This window comes from Lingula anatina, chromosome 7 (assembly GCF_051362555.1).
Source record: "Lingula anatina isolate TDL-2025a chromosome 7, LinAna3.0, whole genome shotgun sequence".
NCBI classification, from domain to species: domain Eukaryota; kingdom Metazoa; phylum Brachiopoda; class Lingulata; order Lingulida; family Lingulidae; genus Lingula; species Lingula anatina.
Window position 1 is genome coordinate 6554525 of NC_141773.1, and position 13462 is coordinate 6567986.

At 35.5% G+C, this 13462-nt stretch overlaps 2 protein-coding genes across 5 annotated transcripts in view; one reads left to right on the forward strand and one right to left on the reverse strand.

Moving 5' to 3' along the window:
- LOC147760669 (uncharacterized) overlaps positions 1-13462 on the reverse strand; it is a 65959-nt gene that overhangs the window by 50409 nt on the left and 2088 nt on the right. For 2 of the 4 annotated variants that reach the window (XM_087016434.1, XM_087016435.1), the window contains exon 2: positions 13203-13378. In XM_087016434.1, the coding sequence (XP_086872560.1) occupies positions 13203-13378 (176 nt within the window). Of the gene's footprint in view, positions 1-114; positions 1006-5087; positions 5241-13202; positions 13379-13462 lie in introns of those variants that run through there. The other 2 variants (XM_087016436.1, XM_087016437.1) reach the window with 2 other exon arrangements.
- The window catches only part of LOC106165494 (homeobox protein Hox-A3), a 104840-nt gene continuing 96447 nt past the window's right edge, over positions 5070-13462 (forward strand). The window contains exon 1 of the mRNA XM_087016431.1: positions 5070-5225. The gene's annotated coding sequence lies outside the window, so the exon portion shown is untranslated. The remainder of the gene's footprint in view (positions 5226-13462) is intronic.

The following is a 13462-nucleotide window of genomic DNA, read 5'->3' on the forward strand; positions in this document are numbered from 1 at the left end:
CAATAAAAGAAAACCAATGAAACAAAAGAGGCATATCCAATTATTCGTAACACATTCATTCAAATAAGTCAAAAGCTTAAACATATGTTTCGATATGTCTTCTACAAGGTAATTATTTGATTTGACCTTTTCTGAATTGCGGTTTCATTAATCTGGGAGGAATTTGCGTTTTCTATTGTTTAATTTCATATTTGAATGCGTGGCATTTATATATTTATAAGTTGGACACCTCGGTATGATAAATGAAATTGGACTTATGGATGCATTACTCTTTATGCAAACACCTTTATACAGTTCCTAGTAAGGTGGCGCCAAAGTACAACATCTTATTCAATAATAAACAAAATACTGAAAGCATGAATGGGAGGCCTCAGGCAACCTAATCCATTTAAAACGCGCATGCTCTGCCCGCGCACAACGTAAAGTGTGTCATAGCGCATGCTCTGTTGTGGCCGCTACTTACTCAACACAAGGAAGCAGGTGCACAGTATCCATGTTACCCGGGAGATTCTGATAAATTCGAGTACACCTATACTGTCTAAATAGAATGACCTGTTCTCAAACTTTTCAAAACCTGACACATTGTTTCAGTCCTGATGGTCTTTTTCGCTATGAAGCCGTTTCAATAGTATGTTTGATGCATAATGCCATCTATATTGTTTACTATTTAAATACGATACTACGATTTGTTACTATATGTAACTTACCGAAAATGCTTGCGACTTAATAATGTTTACGTCCATATATATGTACTGTCCCGTTTAGATAGCATTTCACATTTGTAATAATGTCTTGAATATGTAATCCTATTATCCATCCAGTCGTCTCTGAATATGTTACCGATTACCAATTATTCCATGCCGGGGCACTGTTTTCTTGTTCTGCAACACTTTTCACTGGTTCGTTTCATTTTAAACTAGCATGTAGCACTGGTAGGCACACTTTGTATGCGATAAAAAATTCCCTCGGCGACAACCACTTTATTATGAGCAGATTTCAGGATAACTGGACCATAAAAGTAAAGAATTATCATAAATAAATTGTTTAATATTGCTATCGTTTATCTGAGTTGAAAATAAAAGTCGTTTACTGCGCTACAAATATTCTTAAAACTCACGCAAATGGCACTATTTAGCCATAATCTTTTCTTTAATGTTCCCCCCTAAAAGTTTAATTGGCCTTGGGTGCCATTATTTGGGGCCTATTATATGAAGAGATGATGCATTCAAGTTTAAATGGCAATTCAAAATCCTCAATTGTCTATCTACATTTTGCTGCTTTATTCCGTGGTCCATGTTTAACTTTCCAGATCACTCTCATTTTTTTTATTAAAGTACATCATTGACAGGGATTTCAATATTAAAATAAAAACCTATGAACTCATATATGTCTTTTCATATCCATTTACAACTTATATCGAATAATCTTTAAAAATTAAAAATTTCCATGTGACTAGCATTCGTGTTAGAAACAAATAACTTTTTGTTAGCTATTTAAATAATCTGTCTCGAGTGAAAACCATAGACCAAAAAAAGAAAAAAATCCAGGTAAGGTATATATCTCTGAAGTTTGATATGGATTTATTTAAAGGCATTAAAATAGTATGTTTAAGGGCTCCAAATATATGTGTTTACTAAATAGATATGCGACACCGTGCCGTGCAGGTATACACATACATGTATGTGCATATCCTAACAAATGTATAAGACACATTTCCAACATTCTAAAAGCAACCGTTGCATATTGTAAATTAGTGGTATGGGAAAACATAACTGGTTTCTGTTTTTGCATATCTTCAGTACACCTGAACACACTCTTCCATTGTTCTGAACCAATGTATCCAAGACACTGTAAAATCTGTTGATATATGTGTCGAAGCAATCTTTGGCGACTGCCAGACTAGATCGTCCGTTTTTTCAGGTACTGTACCTGTCATTGCCTTAGCATTACGAACGACTTTTGTTCCCCTAATGTAAAACTAATGGTCATTATGTACTCTAAACAGGGCTGTAGGAATTAGGCACACACAGAGACCAGGAACTCTCACTGCAAGCTTTTGTTGGCAGCAAGTGGTGTGCCTGTATGGAAATTGCTTGTAAAATGATACTCAAAAGAACAATTGTAGAAAAACCTATTGAGTTAATAGCGGCGAGAAACTGCTATATTGACCAAGATACAGTACGAAAGAGGCCATCGCTGGCTGGAAGGAACCAGATACAACATGTTTAGATTGGCAAGAAACAAGCTGTGAAAATTCTATCTACTAACCCAAGGTAAGAAAGAATTGAATTTTACAGTATTATAGTTTTATCCACAGGGCCTGTTACAAGCCCCAGATCTGCAAACGATTATTTGAACTCAATGTTTTCCTTTCCTATTTATTTCATTTCTAACAATTTAAAAGCCCCTGGGTACGTATAAATTTTGTGCACTGGATGCCAATATTTGCTGACAGTTCAGGTCATAATACTACCTCAAAACTAGTAAATTCACATTTAGTGCAAGAATGCGATTTTTATAACATCAGAAAGAAAATTTAAGTAACATATTGCAAGGCCCAGCATTATAAGATTCCTAATTATCTAGAGAAAAAGGCGCAAATGCACCCAAAACAGATATCGTGTTCAGTGCGTTCACCTGTTCTAAATATGGCGTGGTCACAGCAGGGACAGGGTTCCGTGTCTGTGATTTTACTGTTACATGACACGGTGGTAGATGTAAAATAAGTAAGTCACTTTAAAGTCACAGAGTGCAAAATTGGCATTTAACGTTCTCTAATTATGTGAACTCCAGGCAAAACAGGTATGGTGTTTAGTGCGTTTACCTGCATAATATGGCGTAGGCACAGCAGGGACAGGGCGCAGCATGTGTTCAAAAAGTCTGGTACATGCACCACAGTCTAGCAAATGGCCATCAATCGCTTGTTTTGTCGGGTTCAATCGGTGCTTTAATTTGTGAATCTGTGAACTGATTGGTCAAACCTTTTAAAAAATGCATGTACCAGACATGTGACCTCAATATGGCTATGACAAGTGCATGGAATTAGGAATAAACTGAATCTAATTCATCTCTCCTCTTTAAATATGTATGTATATAAGTATTATTGAAAACCATCATACACTATAATGTTTTATTGAAATTGTTACAAATCTTCCGTAGAATTATGTAGCCTCACGCAACATTGTCACATAGTATTTGTACTTATCATTATGACACACGTATCTGAATCGAAACTTAATTCAACCTGATCAACATAAATATAGAATATGCCAAAATGTTTTGGTATAAGTTGACTATTCCATACATGCGTATCAGAAAATCTTCCCAATGGTGATTTGTACATTTTGTACACAAACAGTGGGTAATCACGAATTGATTCGTAGAAAAAGGGTTATTGTTACACACTATCGTGTATCTCCAGAAAGAACAATGTTTCTAGACGGTTTGCTTTAATTGGTTGATATGCTTAACATCCAAACCCAATATAGAGGTGCATTCCACATGCTGAAGTGTCAAACATTAAAATTGGATGAATTTTCAAAGTTGTGTACAATTTTTAAAACATGTATGTGTATAGAACAAAAATAAATTTTAATTTTTACCATGCCTTTATATTACGCAAAGAGCCATCAATGGTAAAGTACGTTCCGGTAAACGTATGCTCCGGGTCATTTAATTTTAATTCTTATAGCGCGTTCCGATATATAAGGAGTGATTCAATCATGATAAATTCAACATGACGTAAGGATGTTGTTATGAATATCTAAAATATAAGTCAAGGGGCTTTACGCCATGACTAATAATATGTTACGTATGATCCCCGGAAAAATTGTCAGAAAGTTCATCCTACCCAAGTACTTGGTGCAATAGGAAACAGGGTTTTCCGTTGTTGATTTGAAATTGACATATGGATTCCATGATAGTTTGACATTTGTGATACAATATTTGGACCACAAATGGAAAACATTTTATTTCTAAATATTGTACTGTCAGTAGGGTGTATTTCCGCCTTTTTAATATTCAATGGCAAGCAAACTAAAGTCGTTCAAAACAATTAATTGCTCTATATACAGAAGATTATCATTTTTTACAACGTAATACTTGTAGGAAATAAATCAAAGAACAAAACCCGTGATGATTGGATTTTCAAAGTGAGTAAAATGTTTCCACAGCCGTACGTTTTGCATTTGTGACAGTAACAGATGTTCCTTTTGGGATTAGACGATGGAATTTTTTTTTATTATTATTCATGGTTCCAGGAGAGTGACTTTGATACAAACTTCTTTATGTGGGGCCCTTAAATAATCAAACATAGTGCACTTTATATTTTTACGAGCATGCCTGTGACATTATTTGCACCTCAATATTTGACTTGGGTGTTAAACGTGTTTAATCAAACAAAAAATGGGGACACGTTTTATAATATGACACACAGTAACAATTGAAAGGAAATGTAAGTAAGGAATACGTACCCTGATTAAATGCTAAAACACAATCCATTGATGAGTTAAAAGATTATTCCAAATTATTCACAACCATGAAGATAAACCAATGATTAGGGCCAAGATAGAGGTAAAATTGCTAAAATTTTGACCCACTTAAGAAGCCGTTCTATATTACACATTGATATTGTAAGTTGTATGGGGTCACAGCTTCATTAAATTGCTCAGGAGGTTCACAAGCAGCGTCTTTATTAGCCAGGGGAGTACGGAGAAGCGTACGTATGGATCTGAAACAACTTGATATTCATCTCCCCCTTTGTGTGGCCAAAGTGCCGATATAACGACCGACATCAATGGAAAAAAGCTTTGAAATACTTCGCCCGACCCAGATGGAGAGCGACATCAATCCCTAGATGTGTATTTATGATAGTGTTATTTGGAAATCCATATAACTGGCCTTATAAGGTAAATTTACAATGTCTGGGAACGTGAATAACGGCTTGTCCTACAGCACCATGTAGAGTCGTACATAGACATGATTAATGAGCAAAGTAAATTGCTCCAGACCCCTTGTTACACCGTGTTCTAATATTAAGACACGGTTATTGATACAAGGCTGTGTTGTAACCATGGCAAGCTATACCTGGGTGGGATGCCGCTCTCCCCTCACTTAGAATTACAAAATGCCTGTTGCTCCACGTAACTTCGTAGTTGTTAACGCCTTCGCTTGGACCTACCATTACGACCGTCGGGGATCCTTATCTTTAGAGATGGGGCGATCAGGTGAGATAGGCACGACTGTAGTAGAAGCGTTAGTTTACTGCATTTTCAGTCATTGCTATTGTTTTTGGGTCCTGTCATTGCACATGTATATGAACACTATACTTTTGAAAGGAAATGAGTGTAGATTTAACGGCTATGGTGTTTTACGCGCTGTCATAAAAGAGGAGCAGCTTTATCTACAAACTCAAGCAAAAGCTAAATCATAATGAGAATGCTGGGTTATTTGGCATTTGTTTATTCAACTTCATTCCTAGCATTTCCTATTAAAACCAACCACCAAATGTCTTTTTTTTTCTGAAACCCAGACACGTCTATATCTCGCAATGAACTGAGATACAAAATAGGAAGCAGAAAGAAAGCTAAAATACTGGGTGAATTGTGCCGGAAATCCGGAAGAAATCAGAAAATATTTGCAACAATAGATAGTACACCTATTTTATGAGACATAAAATGTCTCTTGCTCAATGCCTTATCTTATCTTAATCGTAGTTTTCAAATGATTTAAATGGCATTTTCAATTTCAAGCTTGGTAAACAGCGACTTAAAATTACGCCGTAAATTTAAGAAATGGCGTTTATTTCTTAATAATAGTTGGGTGCTTTTTTCTTTATTGCTTTTGTGATTAATTTCTTCCATACTAACGCAATATAGGGGTGTTTTTGTGCTGCGTGAAAACTGCTTAGTCAAGAACATTCTCCACAGTATTCAGCCGTCAGTATATTGTACACCCTACCGTTAGAAGCAAAGTTGATAGTTGTGTAACTGTGTGTATATAGTGTAATATATGTATTTTTAAACTACGTATTTCCTATCATTGTGTTTTACGTAAATGGGGAATGTCTAAATCCAGCATAAATATCTAGATCTATCTACTGTCTAATCACTGAGCATTTCAAATAGGTTTTCCTTCACTTTTCCATGTAGTGCATGTCAATCTTAACGTGCTTTTGATTTTTAAGCTATAAGATGAAAAGCAATTGTCAATGTGATATTACTCTATGAGGTAGCTGTGATGCAATTAGAAGGCAGTTTTCTTCATTTGATTCCCCGCTGAAAAATGTCGTAAGGGTCCTTCAAGTAATCGTCTAAAACTACCTGGTATAGCTATAAACAAGAATGATATAAACAAGAATGATAATCCAGAACTTCAGTGTCTTCTGTGTTTTGGCTCTGGTTAGTAGGCTCTGGTATGGTGTTTGTCCCCTTCAAATGAACCTGTAGAATCGAGCTTCTGTACCCCAATGTAAACACAAACCCGAAACTACAGGGTGCATTCAGCGGGTAACGTCCTCTCCCATCTCATATGTCACGGCTAATGGCTCTCTGTGTGGTGCCTCCACGATTTTCTGTTTACGTTCCTCAGCTGACGTTTTTTGGTTTTTGTTCATAAAGAAGCAAAATGTATACAATAGGAGAGTGTGTATTTTGATTTGGCTGAAAAATGAGAAAATTTGGAATTGGAATTTCACAAAAGGAAATGATATATGTCTTGGTTCCGCTGTATTCAGTTGCTTTTTGTATGAACCCACAGGAGGCCTGAATCTGGTATCTTACATATTCTTCAAAAAAAGGTTATAATGTTACTGGATCTTGTTTATTACCTTTCAGTATTATATGAAAAATTAAGCCCAACAATTTGATGTTTGGCAAAACATTATAATAATAGCAAAATGATAAAAAGAGCGCGTTTCTAACCGTATTGAAAATTACACAATAGCTTGTATGCAGTATTAAATGCGATAGTTCATGAATTTTTAATTGCCTTTAATTTGTTCGACAAACCTGTTTTTATTTACATATATAATTTACATAGGTTCATAGTTCTTTAAGTTAAAGTAAAATAGCACATTTACATGTATAATTTTCATTTCCATGGGTTACAGTTCTGTGGGTCTGAACACACCCGGAGAAAGCAGATAAATCATATTCGAATATTACTCAAGTTTAAATTACAGATCCCATTTAAGAAATAAAATTCCATAATCACGTTGAACCGTGTGATAAATAATGCTGTGCATATGCAAAATATACAACAAATTATCGAAGATGTTCGGAAGCAATGAAATACCAGGTGGGTTTTGGGGCAACTTTACACAAGTGCTGGATTGTAACGTGACGGGCTAGCCATCATGCAATAAAATTAATTATAATTAATTTTTCTTCTCTGTTATCATTAATTTAATAGGAATGCACTGGTGACTCACCCTCAACGTCTGGGTCACCGACCTACTGGGCTTTAATCCAAACAATCTGACTATTGTTTTTTTTTTTTTTTTCAACAAAGAAAAGGCTTTCGTCATCATATGTGATGGTGGTCCGGAAAAAGGGGATTATAACAGGTTTAAGTCTTTTAAAAACTTCTATTTATATAATCCTACGGCAAACAGCCTGTGCCTTTCCGCAGGTTATGTTCTACAAATAGGATGCAAGGTTTATGTTTCCAAACAAAGGGAATGGAAAAAGATTTCAGAGTCATTTTACTGTGACCTGCATATATTGTAAGGTGACCTAGATTCACAGAGAGACTTGGTCACTAGGATTACCCACCTTCCTATCAATAGCAAACTGTTATAAAGATGGATTGTTCATATTAACAATTTAAACCTTATACCAGTATGATGTTTGCTTTCATTACAATCATTTTACCAGCATTAGTGGCGTAGTGTTTTGAAGGTAACAACGGGTGCCATATTACCCAGAACTAAATACCGATAGTATTTTGTGAAAAAAAAGATAATCCTAAATCATATATTGTCAGTAGCCATTGCCCTTATAATAATTTTGCTTCTGATTAACATGGTCGTTTAGAATCGGTCATGTCCGTGAAACAAAAATTTCATTAATAGGAAGAAACTCACTTACAAGCTTACAAGCAGCAAATCTGTAAAATGTACAGACATAAAAGCAAATAATGATGCACAAAATAGATTATTTGGTCAATTTTGATGCAACTTTACAACAGAATCAATGTCAAATTTTAATTTTGCACAACAGGCTTGAGTTCAAATGCATGCAATGGAAGTGACAAATGAACATAAGAAACCAAGACTCAGTCTGCATTTTATTTATATATGCTTCTTTTCTGTTAGCTTAAGAATCTTATGTGAAATATTTTCCTTGAAGGGTCATTATAGCGGCAGTGCCCAAAATAGAATATTCGTCAATTTTGATGCAACTTTACATAAGTTTTAACAGCATCATCACCACCAATCTTTAAAAATATTCTATAAGTATTGTAGCTTTTAGTAAATGTGACTAGCAAGGGTCTTCAGGCCCACTGAAGTTCAAAGTCACACCTTGAAAATGTCAATATGTGAACAGTGAACATTTTACAGAAAAGTACATAAATTAATAATAATTATAATAATAACAATAACCTGGTCTTTATTTTACTTATACACATCAGTCCTGTAAGTTTGAGGAAAATAGGCCTATCAGTTTCCCTTGAAATATTGCATATGCTATAACATATACCGAAATAAAAACAAAATAACCCAAGACTTTTGAAGAAAATGGTCCAATCAAGTGGATATTTGAAGTCTATTTGAAGTAGTTTTTTTACCTATATTCATCAGTTTTATAAGATTGAAGACAAAAGGTCAAACAGTTTTCGACTTATCATGCTATTTCTGAAAATGCATAGCGAAGACGCAGGTGATGGCTACATGTACGATGTGTCTGCACATAAAAAGTAAATACTTTTGACCAGACACTTCATGAATGACGCCTTCAATTAGAAAATTGTACTTGGTACGGATTGCTCCGCATAGTTTTTATGAATCTTTTTGCAGTTGTTAACCCGAGATGCACTTAGATGATGTAAGCAATGAAATGGTTGTCCTTTGCCTGGTGGTATGTGTGAATCACTTTGACTTCGTACATTTCACTATATGGTACTGATGTCGAAAGTCACACGTTTTTGATTTACGTAATGCACTGAGCGGTTATTTTGCAGTCGTACTAAACACTGCAACCGTTTGGCCGTGTATCGTTTAAAGTTAACCTATTAATTGATTGCTTGCACTATATTTTCATGTTAAGGTTTAGGAACATCTATACATTGTTATTTGTGATAGACGGAGCTATAAGAACCCCCCTCCTGTACTGGAGAACCTGGATCCATCTTGGCATAGGTATTAAGCGCGCCAAAGAACAAAGAATATTGCTTCAGTACACGTTCCATCTTTGCATGTTATACAGATAAAAGGGAATCGCAATGGAAAAACTTCAAAAGTATATATATATATTTTTTTAACATAATAAAATATAGTTTAATTTGAGGAGCATTTGAGTGAGGGGGTCAGCACGAACGGTTCTACCGATAGCAAAGAATTATCACCTACGCGTAATACGGTATTCAAAATTAGCTTTGCTTTTGAAAGAATATCACGTTTTAATATTACCTGCATCATTCTGCGGTTCCATTTGGTTAAGGTTCACCTCAGCAGGAGCATGTCAACGAGTGCAGGTCGTCTGAAGTTTCCAAGGACACTCACAGATGGAACACGTGAAAGCTGTCCCCGCGCTTAGGACGATGTTATTTTTGGTCACCATCAGGTCTACAACGTTTCGCGGCAATTGCTTCAATATAGCGTCGACGTTATCCTTAGCTGCTAGTACTTCTTATGAGTGAGGGGGTCAGCGCGAACAAGATCAGTCTTATCGATAGCAAAGAATTATTACCTAACAGTTCTGACCTAGAATACTTTTTTTAAAATAGTAACATTGTTTGGATGATTATAGCCCCGGAGAACTGTTATGATAAGCCTTTAAGGGGAGTCATTTTTAATGGAAAATAAGATATGACAAACGTGGTGCGTCGGAGGTATATTATAATAATGGTAATGTTTCCTGAGCACGAAATTGGTGCAACTGGAAAATTTCTCGGTTGTCTGTCATATGGTATAAAGTACAGATTTATGAAAATGATTGCAATGCATAACACCATGACAACTGACATCGAAATACCTAAAAACTGAATTAATTTATGACGTGTAAAAGCGATTTGTACACCTATACTGAACGCCATTGACAAGGTTTGTCAAGTATTTTTGGACGAAGCTGTGTTTATCAGATTAACTATCACAGCGTGAGCTGTTTGCTTAATTTAAAGTAGAAACTATATAATGGAGCATTTGTCTCCATGCAATTGTCAGAAGTTTGCACTTGACAGGATCTGCAGTTGGCCAATTCATAACCAAGTAAAATAACATAAAAGCGGCCTTGTTCGAAACAAACAAACAAACAGTATACCGATATACTGGACACAAAAGCTAGCAAATATATATCCGACGATATATTCTTCAAGATATAAATATCAAAACCTGAAAATGTATTACATGTGCGATGGTTGACTACCTTATAGCGCATGTATATTGAAAGTAAGTAGAAAAGAGAGGTTTAATCTTGTGAGACGTCATGTAGTGCGTTGACCAGCCGTCGTCGGACCAGGAAAATATCCAAAGTTTGTTGTCAGATTTTCTGGACTATATATGAATGAAGTTTGCATGACCTAGAAAAATATTCGAAACATGCTTTTTTCTCAATATACATAGAGCTCAGTCCACCTGAAACCATATTCCCCATACAGTGGTCAATTTCATAAGCGTCCTCTTTCCCTTTAAAATATACATCACATCGGTCTTTAAACAAGTAGACAATACATTCGTTTTGGTACCCTCAGTTTAACACCTAGCATCTACCTAAACCGACTCATTTGATCATCAATACTCTAAATATTATATCCTTATGAACATTATCATTCCGCCTCAGCAATTGAACAATGTTGTTATATCACTAGGAATAATCACAGTAAAAATAGCTGAACTTCTTGAACTATAATCGCTATAAAACGTTCATTCTGAATTAAGCGTAGTAAAGTGTCCGTCTAAATTATCTCCGTAATTTAATAACGTTGTAACCCATCGCCTGTCACTTTGATCATACGCATGAATAAGGTCTCCCCAAGGACAGCTATAAACTGTAGGTTTTTAATCCTAGATGACAAAGCACATTTTAATCAAATGTGCGAAAAGATCAAGATGATCGTACATTAAGATATTTTCTACAAATTGCATTTTGAATGTAACTCTGTTAGTGTATCTTCTCAATGAAATCTATTGACATGCACTTAATAAACTAATCTATTGACACATTCTGTTTTAGTGTACAATTCTCTACGCAGGCGACAGGGATAATATTTCCTTTTCTCGTGATAAAACGTGTTTTATTTCGAATAAATTTACTTTATTTTATTTTCATTTGTTTTATTTATCTATTCATTTGTTTATTCATTGTTGTGCAGCAAGATAGATCTATATTTAAACTACACGTAATATGGAGAGTTAAGATATCTATTTTTATTAGAACAAACACGAATTCATGAAAGAATCCATCATTTAATATCACTTTCAAGTCTCGGAGATTGATTTAAAAGGTGTCTCTTATGACAAGTAAAATAAAAGAATCAGGCAATAAAAAATCATAATCATAAATATGCACGAAAAAAAATGCAAGTGCACTAATTCTTCTAAAGGGAGAATAAATAAATAATAGTAACATTAAATGGCTTTAGAAAGGCCTAACCAGACAACCATTTCAACTTTCGTGAATATTCACGCTCTTAGAAAACTGATAAAACGCTTGATCATGCAGGTGTATCACCCGGCGATGCTTGTCCTTAAAAAGCCCTATTTCTCTATCTGCAATTTCCTCCCCACCGCCTTTGATAAGTTAGGTTTGATTACAAGGTAAGAACACACTCTGTTACCCCATTAGGTAAACAAGTTGTGCACGTGCATACGTTAACATTAAAGCGACCGTGGATGATTTGCCGGTCTCGCCTTGGACCACTTTGAAGTCCCCGCCCACAACGCACCTGGGCAGACTACAGATAGAGAATTAAATGGAGCGCTATAGAATTACGTGAGTGGAACTCTCGATATAGGAAGTCTATTCTATTTCCTAAAACTGATAGTAAAGTGTGTCACTTTAAAGAGGACGATACGTGAATTATCACACCTGTGATGAATGGAACAAATCGCTCCACGGCATATTTCACGCCGGGCGGTGTGATAAATAGAGGGGGTGGCTTAATTTGGGGGTGTTTGATTCAATGTTACCACAGGGGCCAATCCCACAGGTGTGCGTACCGAGTTTGGAAGAAAATATTTTCTACAATAACTAACCCAGTGTTATCGTAGTTGTATATTTGCTTTTTGAAATCGAAATAAATTATTCTAGTTTAAGATATTAAGTATCTGCACGGTATTTGTCTTGCTAGACATTAAAAAAGTCGGTAATTAGGGTTTTTAATAATTTAGTTAAAAATGCATGTTCTTTCCCTAAAGTAATAATTTAGTAATATATATATATTTTAGTAAGACGTTTTATGTATTTCTATAATTCTGAACTGATACACCATCGCTGAATTTCATAAACAAGAGCATAACCTTACACGAGACTTTACGTATGCATTCCTACTTTTTCCTTTGAATATAAAATACCAAATATATGTGTTTTCAATAGACTGCCTTACTGAGATGGGCTCAATTAATGCCCGCCGTCACAAAAAAAGTCCGTGTCCTACATATCAACCGAAGCATGCAGTTATTATTTAAATTGCTATTAATAACTGAGGAAAAAAACTACCGTCGAGCAGCTATAAATTGAGTTAAAATAATCCAATAAAAAAATCCATAGAGCAAATTGTTATTTCAGCATTAAGCATTTAAAACTTAATTAAGGTCCAATATTGCTTTGAGCTCTCCAGCTGTAACATGCGTCTCCTTCATACAGTTGCTGTTAAGAACCCGAGTACGACAGTCTTTCTAGACATCGAAAGGTCGTGGGTCAAATAAAACTATCTACAATAACCTGAAAAAAGAAGCCCTAGTTACAGGAGCGTGGCGTTACATCCATGTTTCCTATCAGCTAGAATATGATCAGTAATTTGATCAATGATTTGGTATACCTTACCTTTACAACTAGAACAGTACTGGACACCAGCGTCTTGAACGAGTTGGGTGAAAGCGTCTGTGAGCGCTTTCAGGTCACTGGGTTCACTTTTGAATATTCCGTTCGCAGGTTTCACTTTTTCGGTGGTAAGTGAGCATACCAATGTCAGGCAGAAAAGTCCGCTTATTCCTTTGAACCTGGAAGAGAAACAAAATCGACACTGTATCACCCGTGCGTGAGATGCGATCCTTTATCAATTCTACTCAGTAAAACGGAGGACA